Here is a 13,853-nt window from a genome sequence, read left to right as displayed (position 1 = left end):
ATGTTCACTCTCACATCTCCAAGAAATTGAAGACGGCTTGCAAACTGTCATGACTCCAGGGAGCTATTACTCACTACTAGGGCTACTGATATCTGAGGGACAGCAGAATAAACAAATCTTGACTACAATGTTTAGAAAATTTTAACAAAATGTTCTCATTGTTGTCTTACAACTAAAACCATGACATGTTTACTTTGCACTGTACCAGGATGGATTGTTACAACATGTCGGTTAGAGCTATGGGTGTTGTTTCAGCCTTTTTCTTCATACGATTCTACATTTGAGGAACTTCATGGCCTATGAGATAGTGAGTAACGATCTCTGGCAGGGTAGACCACAGCAGAGTCAGATATCCTGATGTCCAGTTTTAGTCTGAAGGGAAAACTGTAGATGTTTTTCCAATCTAGAACTAGACTGCAAAGGAGATGCTAACACTATAGTGAACCACCGTGGATTCTTCCACGTGTTTTTGGGAAACATAGCATTAGCACTGAAGCCGTTAACCTTAAACCTTTTCACATTCTACTGGAAAAACTGGAAATCTCATTTGAACCAATGTGTTCTGTATTTTTATTTTGTTTGGAGTACTCTGTCCTACTTTCCTTTTACTGACAAAACGGACTTTAGGTTATGAATGACAGCGAAGCCCATCCTTCCTGAAAGCATCTCGACTCTGTGTAAATCACAGTGATGGATTATAAGGACCTTTACAATTTAATCATATGCTGTATGTGCCCCAGTCTCCTTTCTGTCTTACATAATTTTAAGGATTGCAGTTTGCATATGATTGCACATTATTATGGCCCTTGGTCCGTCTGTCTGCTTGTTGTTTAAAACATAATAATAAAGTATTAAAAAAAACAAACAAACTGAAAAACAGTTAAAATCCCACAACCATTGTAACTTTTCTCAGATGTCCAGATCCTGTCTAGAGTGAACACAGATTACTGTAAACTTACTGCATACTTATACTTAGTTATATGTAAAAAATATATTTTTTGTATCAGTTTCTCCACCCACCAGGATGGACATATAAATACAATAAATTTTATGACTGAGGTGAAGATTTGAGATTAGTGTATTTACAGAATGATCACACTCGTCTTTTGTGTTTGGAACATAACTTTCTGCTGAATCTGTTGGACATGAAGCAAGCAGTCTCGAAAAAAACCCTGAGGAACAAAAGGTTTACTTACCAAGGTAAGGAATACAGGGCACCATCTTCAGGGAGCGGATGTATTCTCTCATGCGGGTGTAGTTCTCTTCCTTGGATGTCAGATAGTTTAGCTTCTCAAACGTGGCCTTGTCTTTCCGACTTATCAACTACAACAACAGACAGAAAACAATAGGAACATTTCAAATGTTTGAATTCTCCTTCTCATGCAGTCATTTACCCAATTATTCACTGTCTTATAAAGACAATGTTACAATTTACAGACCTCTGGAACTAGAGGATTATTTTTAACTGGATATACTTGTCTATACTGTGCAACAAATACAGTTGAAACCAGATGTTTACATACACTGTGTTAAAAGACACATAAACATTTTTTCCTCACTGTCTGAAGTTAAATCAGACTAAACCTCTCCTGTTTTAGGTCAGTTAGGATTACTAAAATTATTTCTATTTGCTAAATGTCACAATAATGAGAAAGAGAATTTTTATACAGTGTATGTAAACATCTGGTTTCAACTGTATATTATGTCAGAGGTTCTTTCCTCTTTACAACTAATGAAGAATGCTGCAGTCAGGTAATTAGGCCCTGTTCATTCACAGTGGATTACAGGAGGCCTGCATTTCATCATCTGCAATTTAGACACATTTAGAAAAGTCTGTTTTGTTCCCTGCCCAAGATGCGACCGAAAAAGTTTGCTCAGGAACAAAGTGAGTGTTTTTGGAGTTATCTTGAGTTGCAGTGGTTTATATCATATGACTATGTAAAAAACACAGACACACGGGGTTGCAAATAATTTCAATCTGTTAAGTCAACAGTTCGACAGTGCTTGTAAAACACATTTTATAAAACCATTCATACAGCCTTGCAGATGTCCGTTTCCTTTCTGTGTTGCATTCTCATGTTGCCAATTGAGGTATTGTATAATGTTCATTTTCTCCATTTGTTTCCACTTGTGCTTTTAATGCACATTTATTTTAAACATAGATTAGGAACATTTTAAATTTTAAAGGATCAAATGGGAGATAATGTCCATGTATAACTTAGATGAAGCAATGGTTAAAAGAACATGGTAATGGCATACTGAAGCACCTGGTGTATAGTACCTATGAAAGCTGAACATCAGCACTGTTACTGGAACTGCAGAAACTGAAACATTTTATAGTTGTTTGCTCGTAATGGCCAATGGTCACACTGTAATATGAAACTGACTTATCGTTTCCACTTGAAGCAGTGCATGAAGCTAGTGTCTTACCGCCCAGGTTTTGCTGAGTCTGAAGATGGGAGCACTCTGCAGAGCAGACACCACTGACACCAGAGAATGAAGGTTGTTCAGTTCCAATAGTTTCTGAGAACAAACACAGATATTTTATGAACAACATGTAGAAAGCAATATTACGTTGGTACAACACACTTTCAGTCTGTAAGCAATGTGAATTATGAACTCTAAATTATTCTTGACAACAACCTAGAAAATATAAAAAACAATAATAGGGAATGTACGTCTGTGACTTAATTATTAAGATGTTAACATGGTTTAGAAGATTCAGATTCCATTTCTCTCTCCTTAGTAACCTCTTATTTCTCCATTATTTAATGTAAGCACAACTTCTGCAAAAAATGATGACGACAAAACAGATACACTGCTACTAGTAGCTACTCAACTTTATTAAAAAAGTTAATCAGCAACTTTGTTGATCATTGTTTCAGTCATTATTAATACAAGCCTTCCATGCATTTGCTGGTTCCCTGATTTTGCACTGTTAGACAAAGAATCTAAGCCATTTTAGGATGGCAAGTGAAGTTGTGATGGGAGTTTTCCATCAGTAAAGCAAAATAATTGTTTTTTTGTTTTTTTTTCTTTGTTGGGTTTGACATAAAGATCAGACAACAACAGAAATCTCCAGTTAGTTTCTTCCATCCTTGTGCTTGCTTTCACCATTCCTAGTTACATAGTTTATGAGTATAGTATTATGCCTAACTATAAAGAATTGTTGAAAGTACTATTATAAGCAATGCCCAACAATGACCTCAAAACTAAAACTCTAAGTGATCATTACATTGAAAAGCTTGTTACATTGAACATCTTAGCAAACGTGACACTGCTACCCTTAACAACAATGGAGATTAATAACATGTCTTTGTATTCTGACTTTTCTAATTAGCCTCAGTAAGCATTGTTCATATTCTTAACTGCTATATAACCCTTTAATTTAAACTGATCACAACCTGGGCTGCAAAATGAATTATTGGTTGCGTTAACACATATTCAAAAATGCAATTCTGAACGTGTGTTAAAATTAATTATTGGTCAATAAACAGTGGGTATGTTATTTCTAAGCAAGTATTGTAACTTGTTAGACAGTCAAGTACAGTATGATTATTACCTAAGTTTCCCCTTGGGGATCAATGAAGTCTTATCTTATCAAATACTATTAAGCCATAGGCATTTATTATGTAATCTGAACTTACCTTTGCTATTTTGACAAAATGGCTCAGGATTTCTGCTCGAATTTTCAGCGTCTGAGCAGTTAAGATTTCTCTCACCAGCCAAAAGCTCACCTGAAACATCAGTGAGATACAAATAGAAATGAAACATGCACTCAGAAGTGAAATAAACTGTAATAAATATTTTAGCCCCACATTTTTTACAACGACCTGTGTTTCCAGATTTAGAGAAACACAGGTTTTAACATATGTGAAAACAAAAAGCAGCATAAGCCTTTAGTGCCATCAGAGAGAGCAACACCCGAGTCAAGGTTGATTGTGTCTGCAGACTCCTAGTTTAAAATGTAAAAAAATAAAAATAAAATAAATCTGTTGGCAAGGAGCTTAAAAGGTATAGCCCCAGCACATTTCTGGTACTGGATACATGTCCCTAAAAGTATATATATTTGACCCCTGCTAATGTCTGTGCTGAGAGGTGGACATATGTAGGTGCTGAGTAGGGGCTAATCTTTATTTGCCATTAATACAGTTTTAACTGTTACACCATATCTATACAGTGGATAACCATCCCTTAGTTATGCTGCTATAGGTCTAGGCTGCTGGGGGACGATGCACCAAACACATGTCCTCCTTCTTTCTTCTCTCTCCTCTCTCGCATCCTCCACTTTCTTTTCTCTGGCACAGAGCTCTTGCCCTCTAATTTCCTATATACTACTAGTCATACAATTCTGTGCTATTACTATGTAGAATGTTTACTGCTGTGTGTGTCCCACCCCCCTTCCCCCCCCTTCCCCCCCTTCCCCCCTCTTCTTGTGAGTATCTCTGGCCTGGAGTGGTGTGTTTCCTGTGGAGCTCTATACTACATCTGTTGTCGTGGTCTCATCAGCCTGCCTAGTCTTCATGGAATCCTGAAGTTATCCACTCCTACCTGAATGAACAATTCTCCAACCTGCCTATGATTCCTCTTACATTTTCAAACTGTCATGTAACATCATCAGTTTGTATCATAAGATTCCACATGTACACTTTAGTCAGATATGTGTATCTATGACAGATGTATGTTTATCTTGCTGTTCTCTTCTCTTCTCTCTTTGCTGTTCTCTTCTCTCTTTCTTCTGTCTGTACCCGGCTGGCCTTAGGCAGATGGGTCCCTCCATATGAGCTGGGTTCTGCTCAAGGTTTCTTCCTGTTAAAGGGAGTTTTTCCTTGCCACCGTTGCCTTCAGGCTTGCTCTGGGGGTTTCAGGCCGGGTTTTTGTAAAGCGTCTTGAGACGATTTGTATTGTTATTGACGCTATATAAATAAAATTGAATTGAATTGAATTGAATCTGCATTCACTTGTTTTGGGGAGCAACCCAGAAGGCTCTACACACAACATCAAAGTTCTGTGTGAGAAGCCTGGCAGCAGACTTCTGGACATAGCAAGAGTTTGTTCAGGGTTTGATTGAGCAATCCACTTAGGATTCCATTAAAGTGGGATGAATTTCAATTGTGTTCAAACTGCAGTGTAGAATAGAAGATACTGGGAGAGGACAGTATTAAAGTCTTTAAATACCTGCTAATAATAAAGGGTGTACAGAGACTTTACATAATATTTAATACCTCCTTAACTTTGGTTTAATGAAAATCATTAACAGGGAATTTGAACGTTTTGAGGGTTGATAGAATTGTTGTTGGAAGACAAACTGAATGTCTAAAATGTTTTTTTACCAATAAGCAAAAAGTATTTCACATATGTTTAATAAAAGCACTGAACTCCCATATCCAGCATTCATGTAAAGTGTAATCATTTGAGAAGAGGAGGTTATAAAAGAAATATGTGAAGGACGTACCTGGTTGAATCTGCGTGTGAATGCAACCACATTGGGGGCTAAACTGTGTTTCTCCTTCCCATTCCATCCACAGCTAGCCAGCTCCTGCCAATGCAAATATCACATTAACCAAAAGATTTCAAAAATCTGTAAGAAGAATACCACTACCACCAGCAGTGGGGTGACTAACTTTAAGGAGTGGAGCTTAAGGGTGTTTAACAAGAGGCAAAGAACCATCAAAGCCTTGATCCCTTTTGAAACAGTACTGATGGATTGTGATGACACAGAAAACTGACATTTTCACAACTTAAATAATAACAGATCTGGTTAGAATTCCTCTACACACTGTGTATCACACCATCACCTATCACACCCCTAGAATCAGGGGTTCCAGATTAGGATTTAGTGATTAGAACTTCTTTAGGGATTGATAGGTGGACCCTGACTTATTTAAACCTCAGAAACTTTATTTTCCACCGTCAGGGAAATTATCTAAAGGCAGAATAGATTTCAGGTGACTGTCATTCAGTTCAGTATTGGCCAAAAACAAGTCCCCATTTCACCAGTGCATCAGTGCAGTTTGTCTAGAATGAGAAACTGCACAAACTTGTCCTCCATGGAAGGTCTGCCAGGAAAAAGCTTTAGCCGTCCAGAAAGAACAAAGAGCACAACTATTTTTTTTTCCAATGAACACAGCATAACACATCAAATAGTGACCAGTACAAGCTTTTTAAGGACAGAAACCCTTCATTTTCTAAATGGGTTTCAATTGCCAAACATTTGCAGTCATAACATTTGCAACAACAGTCAGAATTAAAGTACGACAAAGCGAAGTGGATCTAGAATAGTAGGAATCTAGAACAATAATAATAATAACAATGTTGAAAACAGCATGATTATACTATTGAATTTATTAAATAAAAATCTAGAAATGCATGTTATGCTATTATAAGAGGTTAGAATGGTTTATTATAGTAGACCATTATTGGAATTATGTGCTCTGGACAGATGAATCAGATAGATTTGTTGGACACAGCAGACATGTTTGGTGCAGCCCATAGACTAATTTTCAGGAGAAGGCCTTTTAATCGCATTGTGGTTGAAAAGTTTGGGGTAGCTGGCTCAGACTGGACAGCTTGCCATGTATTCTGCATCATGTCAAAGAGTGCTTGAAGATAATGCGAGACCTTTTGTCCTAAAGTTGAATTTAAACCAGGGCCTGGACGTTTCTTCAGGATAATAATGTGAATCACAATAGCAAATCACTAAGGAATGATTCAAGAAGAATAAATGGAGGAAAGATCTAGACGAAACCCAGATTTCCTAGGAAACGTTGGGGAGTGTTGAGGTAGATTTGAAAACAGACACTACGTTTTTTTTTTTTTTTATCATCTCTTAAAGTGAACAACACTAGCTTATTGAGCCATTAGAAAATAGAAGGAGGAATTCTAGGACACCAATACGTTGTGAATAAAGCTCACATTGTCAGTTTGAATACTGCTACAGTTCCGCAAACTAGACTATGTGTGACATGGCAGTTATTTGAAATAAAAGATTAATTTCCTGGCTGTGCAGCTGCCATTTATAAAATTGACTTGGGGAAACCATGTTGGATCAGTGATCTGAACTATACACCATGTGGATCTGCTGGTTTCATCTTTCACTTATTTCTAGTTTTCAATTCCCGATGAGTCTCCCATCTCTGCCTCTTTCCGTTCCCTGCCAAAGGTTTCCACTTTCAACCACGTAGGCTAGTTTGAGTTCAGCTGAATGGGAACAGCTGTGAAATTCTAATTGATAAGAAGTTACTGAAATGGAAAGTTGAGTGGAATCACTCTGTGGAATCACTCTGTGGCATAGATTAAATCTCTGCACGGAAGGGTGGAGGATTCCTGAAAAAAACAGTGCTTTTTAAAAAATGAATAAATAAAAAAGAATATGTACAATTCTTCCTGAATTTTTGTCTCTATTTTATAGTGCTGGGAGCTGAACCGAGGACTCAGCCACAAGGCCACCCAAAACAGAGGTGACTGTCTTAGTGCCTGTTGAGCATCTAGGTCATAGTTTGAAGCAGATCAGTAATAACAGATAAAGAAACTTCAAATAGTCATGTAAAGGGTTACACCACAGCTGAAATCTGAGTCGTAAATGTGATGCTGGAAAAATTCAGAAGTTATAACTGGAAATGATGTTCAGCGGACTGCCCACTTAACAATACAAGGGTTTCTTACCTCTGGCTGTATCGCTTTAAACACTGGTGCATCCATCAGGGTGATTTGGCTCTGAAATAATAACACATAAATCCACAATATCTGTCAACGTGCAGTAGTGATCCACATACTGTATGATCCTAAAATACATACAATACTGTGTTGTATATATAATCTTGTTGAGGTATATGTATTATAAAGGCCCATCAAAGGATGAGCATTGCAATTTGGCTCAAGCTACAAATGCTGCCGTATGTGAATTTGTTTATACTGTACCAATAAATGTTAAACGAAAGCACAAAGACTACTCACAGCAAACTCCTCAGGCGTCACCTTGAGCACATCGAAGACAACTGCATCGTAGCTCTTGGCATAGTCCACGCAAGGTCCATCCAGAGAATCAGAGCTGCTGCTGGCCTGAAAGACACACACATTTAACATTTTATAATCATATCATGCAAAACTGCTGTCACATTACTCTACTGTCAAAACATAGCAAATCAGTTCTAAAGAATAAAAGGTTAGGGTTAGGGTGCTGTCATTTTTTCCTTCACCATCATGTAGAAGGCCAAATTGGATTTGGATATTTATTTTGTCTAGACCATGCGTGTTAAAAAATTTTTATGTGTGTAACAATGCCCTGGCACAAACACACATGAACACAAGTACAAAAAGCCTAGTGCATTTTGAAGTTCTGTGCAGGGTTTTTGACCCAAGGCCCCATTTTGTCTCCGGTACATAACGCAGCTGATGATCTACAGTTTCCAGGAACGCATTACTGTGCCAACAATCTCAAAAAAAGAAAACTGCAATCTAGTAAACGTGGAAAGTACAAGACAAATTTTGTAATTGTTTTATGAGGAAGGAAATGCAGTCATCCCACTAATCAAAACTCAATGATACATGTTACATAGATTGGTTTAGTGAAAACCACAAAACTTAAACTCCATGGGCCACCAGCCAATGAAAATTATACACACACCAAGACTTGAACACTAAGAGGCACACAGTGTAGAGTATGACTCAAAATTTAAACACTGAAAACACGTAAAGCTGGGTACAACACAACATCAGACACTTACGAACTTGAAAAGATGCATTCATAGCATATTACATTTTAAATGTAATATGCTATGAATGCCTCAGATGTTTCCCTTTGTCTGATTATTTAGCCTTGATTCAATCTGACTTTTCCCTCATTCCTCAGTTAACAAGGCTCAGCTCTCATTTTAATCAAGAAAACCAAATGGAAAGGACTTTTCTAGAAAATATGACTTGGATAAAACAAAACAGAGCAAACAATACAAATGGCATGTGCATGTTTTAAATGTTTGAGAGACAAGAGACTATGTGGGCAGCAGGTGGAATAAATGACTGCTTTTCTGTGCCAACAAGGAGGACAGAAATGCTGGTCCACTTTGTCCATCACACTGATCCAGAGCAAGATGCGCCCACATCTACAGGTCAGATAATCAATGGATTTGTGGACTTAAATTGTGTGGATGTTTTAATACCCATCAACACAAAAAACTCAAGTCACCCAGTCATGCACATCATCTGAGTGCCGTGGAGTTGAATTTGTTTACAACAAAATAGGTCTGATTGGTTGTAGGACTGTCCATTGAATGCTGAGATATTTGTATCTTTGTATTGTTTGAAATATGCACCAAGAAAAGCCTATTGTAAACTACTATTTTAGTATTTTTTTCTCTTTTGTTGTACTGTACTGTCCTGTGTCTTCATTTGGCTCCAATGTCTTGGAGAAACGTTGTCTCACCTCACTATATACTGTACCTGCTATACATAGTTAAAATGACACAAAAATCTCTTTGACTTCTTGACCTCTTTTTTGCCAATGTCAAAGTCAGTCAACATTCACTTCAGGGGTCACAAACTATTACAACAAACGCAGCGTCCTCAGGAAACATTTCTGTTGTAGCCGGTAATTGAGGTTGTGTTTTCCTGTGCTGTCATATTGAAGAACGGGTTTTCTTGATTTGATTGTGTTTTGCATGTGCATGCATCTTCTAAAGTTGCCGTGTTGACCTTTCAGAGCCACCATAGGGGATATTGTATTGCAGTGAGATATGTTTTGAACAGAAACATTCAGGCAGTTGCTGAGATGACATCTTTTTTTCAAACACGCATTGAAAATACAAATACACAACACACTCTGACAAGTCAGCACCACCATGATAACCGTAACAGCTGATCTCAAAGTTGTGCAAGAGAACTGAGCTCATCTAATAGTTGCAGATGTTTGTCAGATTGCAGTAGTAGAAAATATGTGAGGTTTTAGTTTTTTCCAGCTCTATCAATCTTTGAGCTATGCATTATGTTATAAAACTGTTAGAAATCAATAAAGCACAGTTCCTAGTTAGTAAAATAACAAGGAATAAGGACTTTGTGTTTAAGATGAATATTGCCTTGATGAAACCACTGTGCCAAAAATTGTTTATGGATTTTAAATTATACCATTCAAATAGTGATGTTTTCAAATATAAGTAAAGTTTGATTGAACTTAACATGAGCAGTCATTTCATTTGCATAAAGGATCTAAGGAAGATCCAGACTTCCAATATTCATATGAAGACAAAAACAAAGAGACTGGTGAGATGGGCAGATTAAATCAGCATCTTCCGGCCCAGAACTTGTTCTTACCTCTGATGTGACTGAGTTGATGCTGGTGCCATCCGAGAGCCCGTTCCTGCGATACATGCTCACAGAGGGACTGGTGGGATGCACAGTTCAGGGCGCCAGAGGCCTTTAGCTGGGGGGCACACATAACCTCTCATCCATGCCTGGAGGAAAAAAAAAACAGTGTGTTCAACACCGATTTGTTTTGGGGTTTTTTCAGTTTACTTTGGCCATGTTAGAAAAACCTGGGATCCTTGCAGTTGCTATCTTTTTTGGTTACATCTTTACATCAACAACAAATATTACAGAGGTTCACAAGTTTTGTACAGATATGCTCCAAAATTCAGCATCCAACTATAGCCTTTGGAAACATCCAAGGGTAGGCTAGGACAAAAGGGTAAAAATTATACCCAAGGTTTACACAGCCAGGTTAGACCATTTGTTAGAATCACACTAAGACAATAAATAGCAGAAGAAGAATATTGTGTCATGAAATAAAAAAGTACACTGTACATGTAGATGGTGGCATGGTCCTAAATGTCATAACTGAAGACAATTTTTTCATTTTAGTCGCCTTCTTCTTGTAAAAATAAACACATTCATATTTAATAAACCTGCTGAAAATATTCATTCATTCATCTTCAGTAACTGCTTGTTCTGTGAAGGGTCTCAGGGGGGCTGCAGTCATTGGGCAAGAGGCGGGGTACACCCTGGACAAGTCTCCAGTCTATCGCAGGGCTAACACAGAGAGACAGACAACCATTCACACTCACGCACACCTACGGCCAATTTAGAATCACCAATGAACCTAATGAGGTTCTTCCGGCTTCCTCCCACTGTCTTTGGACAGTGGGAGGAAGCCGGAGTACCCGGAGAGAACCCACGGAGACACAGGGAGAACATGCAAACTCCACACAGAAAGGCATCAGTGCTAACCGCCCCTGCTGAAAATATGTTTAGTGAATAGTAATGAGATGTGGTAGAGATGTGGGAGAGATCTGAAAAAATGACTACAAATAAAGTATAGCCCTGTGTACGTAGATTTATCGTTGACCATTTGCAAATTGTATAAAAACGCTGGTGCACATTCTGCAAGGTTGGCAGATCAGAATCAAATTAGACTGGCTCAGGTATAATGAAGCTGAGAACTAATGAGTAAACCTGTCACAAGAATTCACAAACGCAAGACGATGTGTAAAACATATGCGGTAAGGCAGAGGAGACGAGAGCAGTGCAAATAAGAATGGTTATTTTCAGTGCTACGATGCCCTCTAGTGTGCAGCTGAGATTCGGCATGTGTTTACAAACACCCCTTCACTTAGAAAAGTAGATACACTCTTACGTGGTCACATATACTAGACCGCTATTTTGCGCATAAAACTGAGTTAGGATGCTGCTGTTTCTCCATGTTCTGAAGATGTGGACCTTGACTAGGCAGGAATTGTTGGCTGGAAAGATGCTACTAAGCTGCATCATTGGATGTCAGGTGTGTGCTGTGCTACAGTGAATAGCCCAATTCAACTGCCATTCCAATCCATATTATAGCAACAAACTAAAAAAAAAACACTCAAATGAATGAATGTATCTTCAGGTGCAGTGGAGTAAACAATAAAACGCTATGATGAAACTGTCTCTCATGAGGACAAGAAATCCAAGATTTAACTCTGCTGCAGTGGATGAATTAATTAAAGTCTCTGAAACTGCAAAGTAACAGAACCTCAAACAATTAGAACCTACACAAATGCGTCAGAGATTTCAAGTGTAATGGAGACAATGTACTAGTGTCTGCATTACAGTTGTACTGTATGTCAAAATGAAAATAAAGCTTGATTTGATTTGATTTGATTTGAAGCAGCAGACACATCTCAAAATAAACTGTTCAGAAGAGATTGTGTGAATTAGGCCTTCATGGTAGAACTGCTGCAAAGAAGCCACTACTGAGGAAAAACAACACGAAGGAAACTGCTTGGACCGAGAAACAGTCTGATGTCCATGTCTCGTGTATTGCACACAAAACATGGACATCAGTGGAAACCTGTTGGTCTGATGAGACTTTTGGTTCCACCAGCCATGTGTTTGTGAGACACAGAAAAGGCAGGAGGATGGTTTCTACATATGTGTGGTTCTTACTATGAGGCATGGATTTATTTACTCAATTTACTAGAGACTGCATAGAAGTCATTTCAGTTTCAGTGTCTTATTGACGGAATATACGATCAGGAGGAAGCAGGAATTCTAACCTTCAACCATAAAAGTAATGGAATGAAACCCACTCTTCCACCCTAGCTGCTAGCACTCATTCCCCATCATTCATATGAACGGTACAAATTTTCTTTTAAGCAATAGTATCTTATGTATGCATTTGCACCAAAAGTAGATTTGTTAAAATATGGTGCAAATTCTTTGTATTGCACTTTTGTGCTTCTAAGTCATGTACGATCTCCAACAGTTCACCAGTGTGTGTTGCGTTTGTTCCTGTGGAAATCCACCACCAGCTCCTTGGTTTTGCCCACATTCAGCTGGAGGCAGTTTTCCTGGTACCAGACTACAAAGTCTCGGATGAGTCCTCTGTATTCTCTGTCTTCCCCATCCTGGATAAGGCAGACAACTGCAGAGTCGCAGGTGACAGCTGATTGAAAGGTGTCTAAAGTCAGCAGTGTAGAGAGAGAAAAGGAAGGGAGCCAGGACAGGTCCCTGAGTGGCTCCCATGCTGCACATGACCACATCAGACACACAGTCCCCTGTCCTCACATACTGTAGTCTATTGGTCAGGTAGTCCAGTATCTATATATTGTTACGCAAAACTCTTCGCAGCATACAGTACCCCTGCACTGCACATAATTAAGCTCCTCTCACAGAACAAATACCTTTTTAGGGGAGTCCATGAGAGGTTTGCAAAAAGGGGTCAGGGCTAAATTATATCCATAGCAACACTGTAATCAAATTTTAAGGAGGCATCCCGCAGGATGGGTGAAGGGGGGTGGGGGGTGCGAAAAGAAGCTAACAGTAACCATTTCTAGCTACAGAATGCAGCTCTAGATCATCCTCCCTCTAATGTTAAATGCTTCATATAAGCTCATTCCAGCAAAGACAAAAGACGTGACAGAATTCAGAAAGATAAAAGATAAAAATTAAATGGAAAAAATGGAAGAAAATCTCGATGTTTGGAGAACACAAATGCAACATAAACCCTGTGTTTAAAGCCATAGTGGAGTTTGAAAAATGTGTTGATATTTAACAGGCAGGGAGGCTGCAGGAAATGTAGGAACCACAATTTATGAAGCTGGACACTACGCAATCTTGACCTTAGGAGTTGGATTTTCATTTTTCCTTTCTTAAAAGCCCCAACTTTATGCAAATGCACTACCATGTAAATCAGTGGAGCATTTTTTTCCACTGCAATCAGCCTTGTGGTTATTCCAATCACCGGAATCACCCTAATCGTTCTTTTGCTTGTTTGGTTTTTTGTGGGGGTAGATACTGAAAGGCCATGAATAATGGCTGGGCAACGCACGACTATGACTGATTAAACTTAACAATTGCGCCACATGGAAAAGAGCCCTTTGAGACCA

The 13,853-nt window shown here is 38.5% G+C and overlaps 1 protein-coding gene across 1 annotated transcript in view; it reads right to left on the bottom strand.

The window, feature by feature from the left end:
* The window catches only part of LOC311508137 (ras-specific guanine nucleotide-releasing factor RalGPS1), a 57,754-nt gene extending 45,695 nt beyond the window's left edge, over window positions 1–12,059 (bottom strand). The window contains 8 exon segments of the mRNA XM_084572801.1: window positions 1,197–1,323; window positions 2,431–2,523; window positions 3,648–3,737; window positions 5,456–5,539; window positions 7,666–7,716; window positions 7,957–8,061; window positions 10,306–10,392; window positions 10,395–12,059. Of these exon segments, the coding sequence (XP_084428927.1) occupies window positions 1,197–1,323; window positions 2,431–2,523; window positions 3,648–3,737; window positions 5,456–5,539; window positions 7,666–7,716; window positions 7,957–8,061; window positions 10,306–10,392; window positions 10,395–10,439 (682 nt within the window). The 5' untranslated portion in view covers window positions 10,440–12,059.
* Window positions 12,060–13,853: the final 1,794 nt, after the last annotated feature.

The sequence above is a fragment of the Chelon labrosus genome (genome assembly GCF_963514085.1).
Source record: "Chelon labrosus genome assembly, chromosome: 22".
In the NCBI taxonomy this organism is placed as follows: Eukaryota; Metazoa; Chordata; class Actinopteri; order Mugiliformes; family Mugilidae; genus Chelon; species Chelon labrosus.
This window is presented reverse-complemented; position numbering and strand designations above follow the sequence as displayed.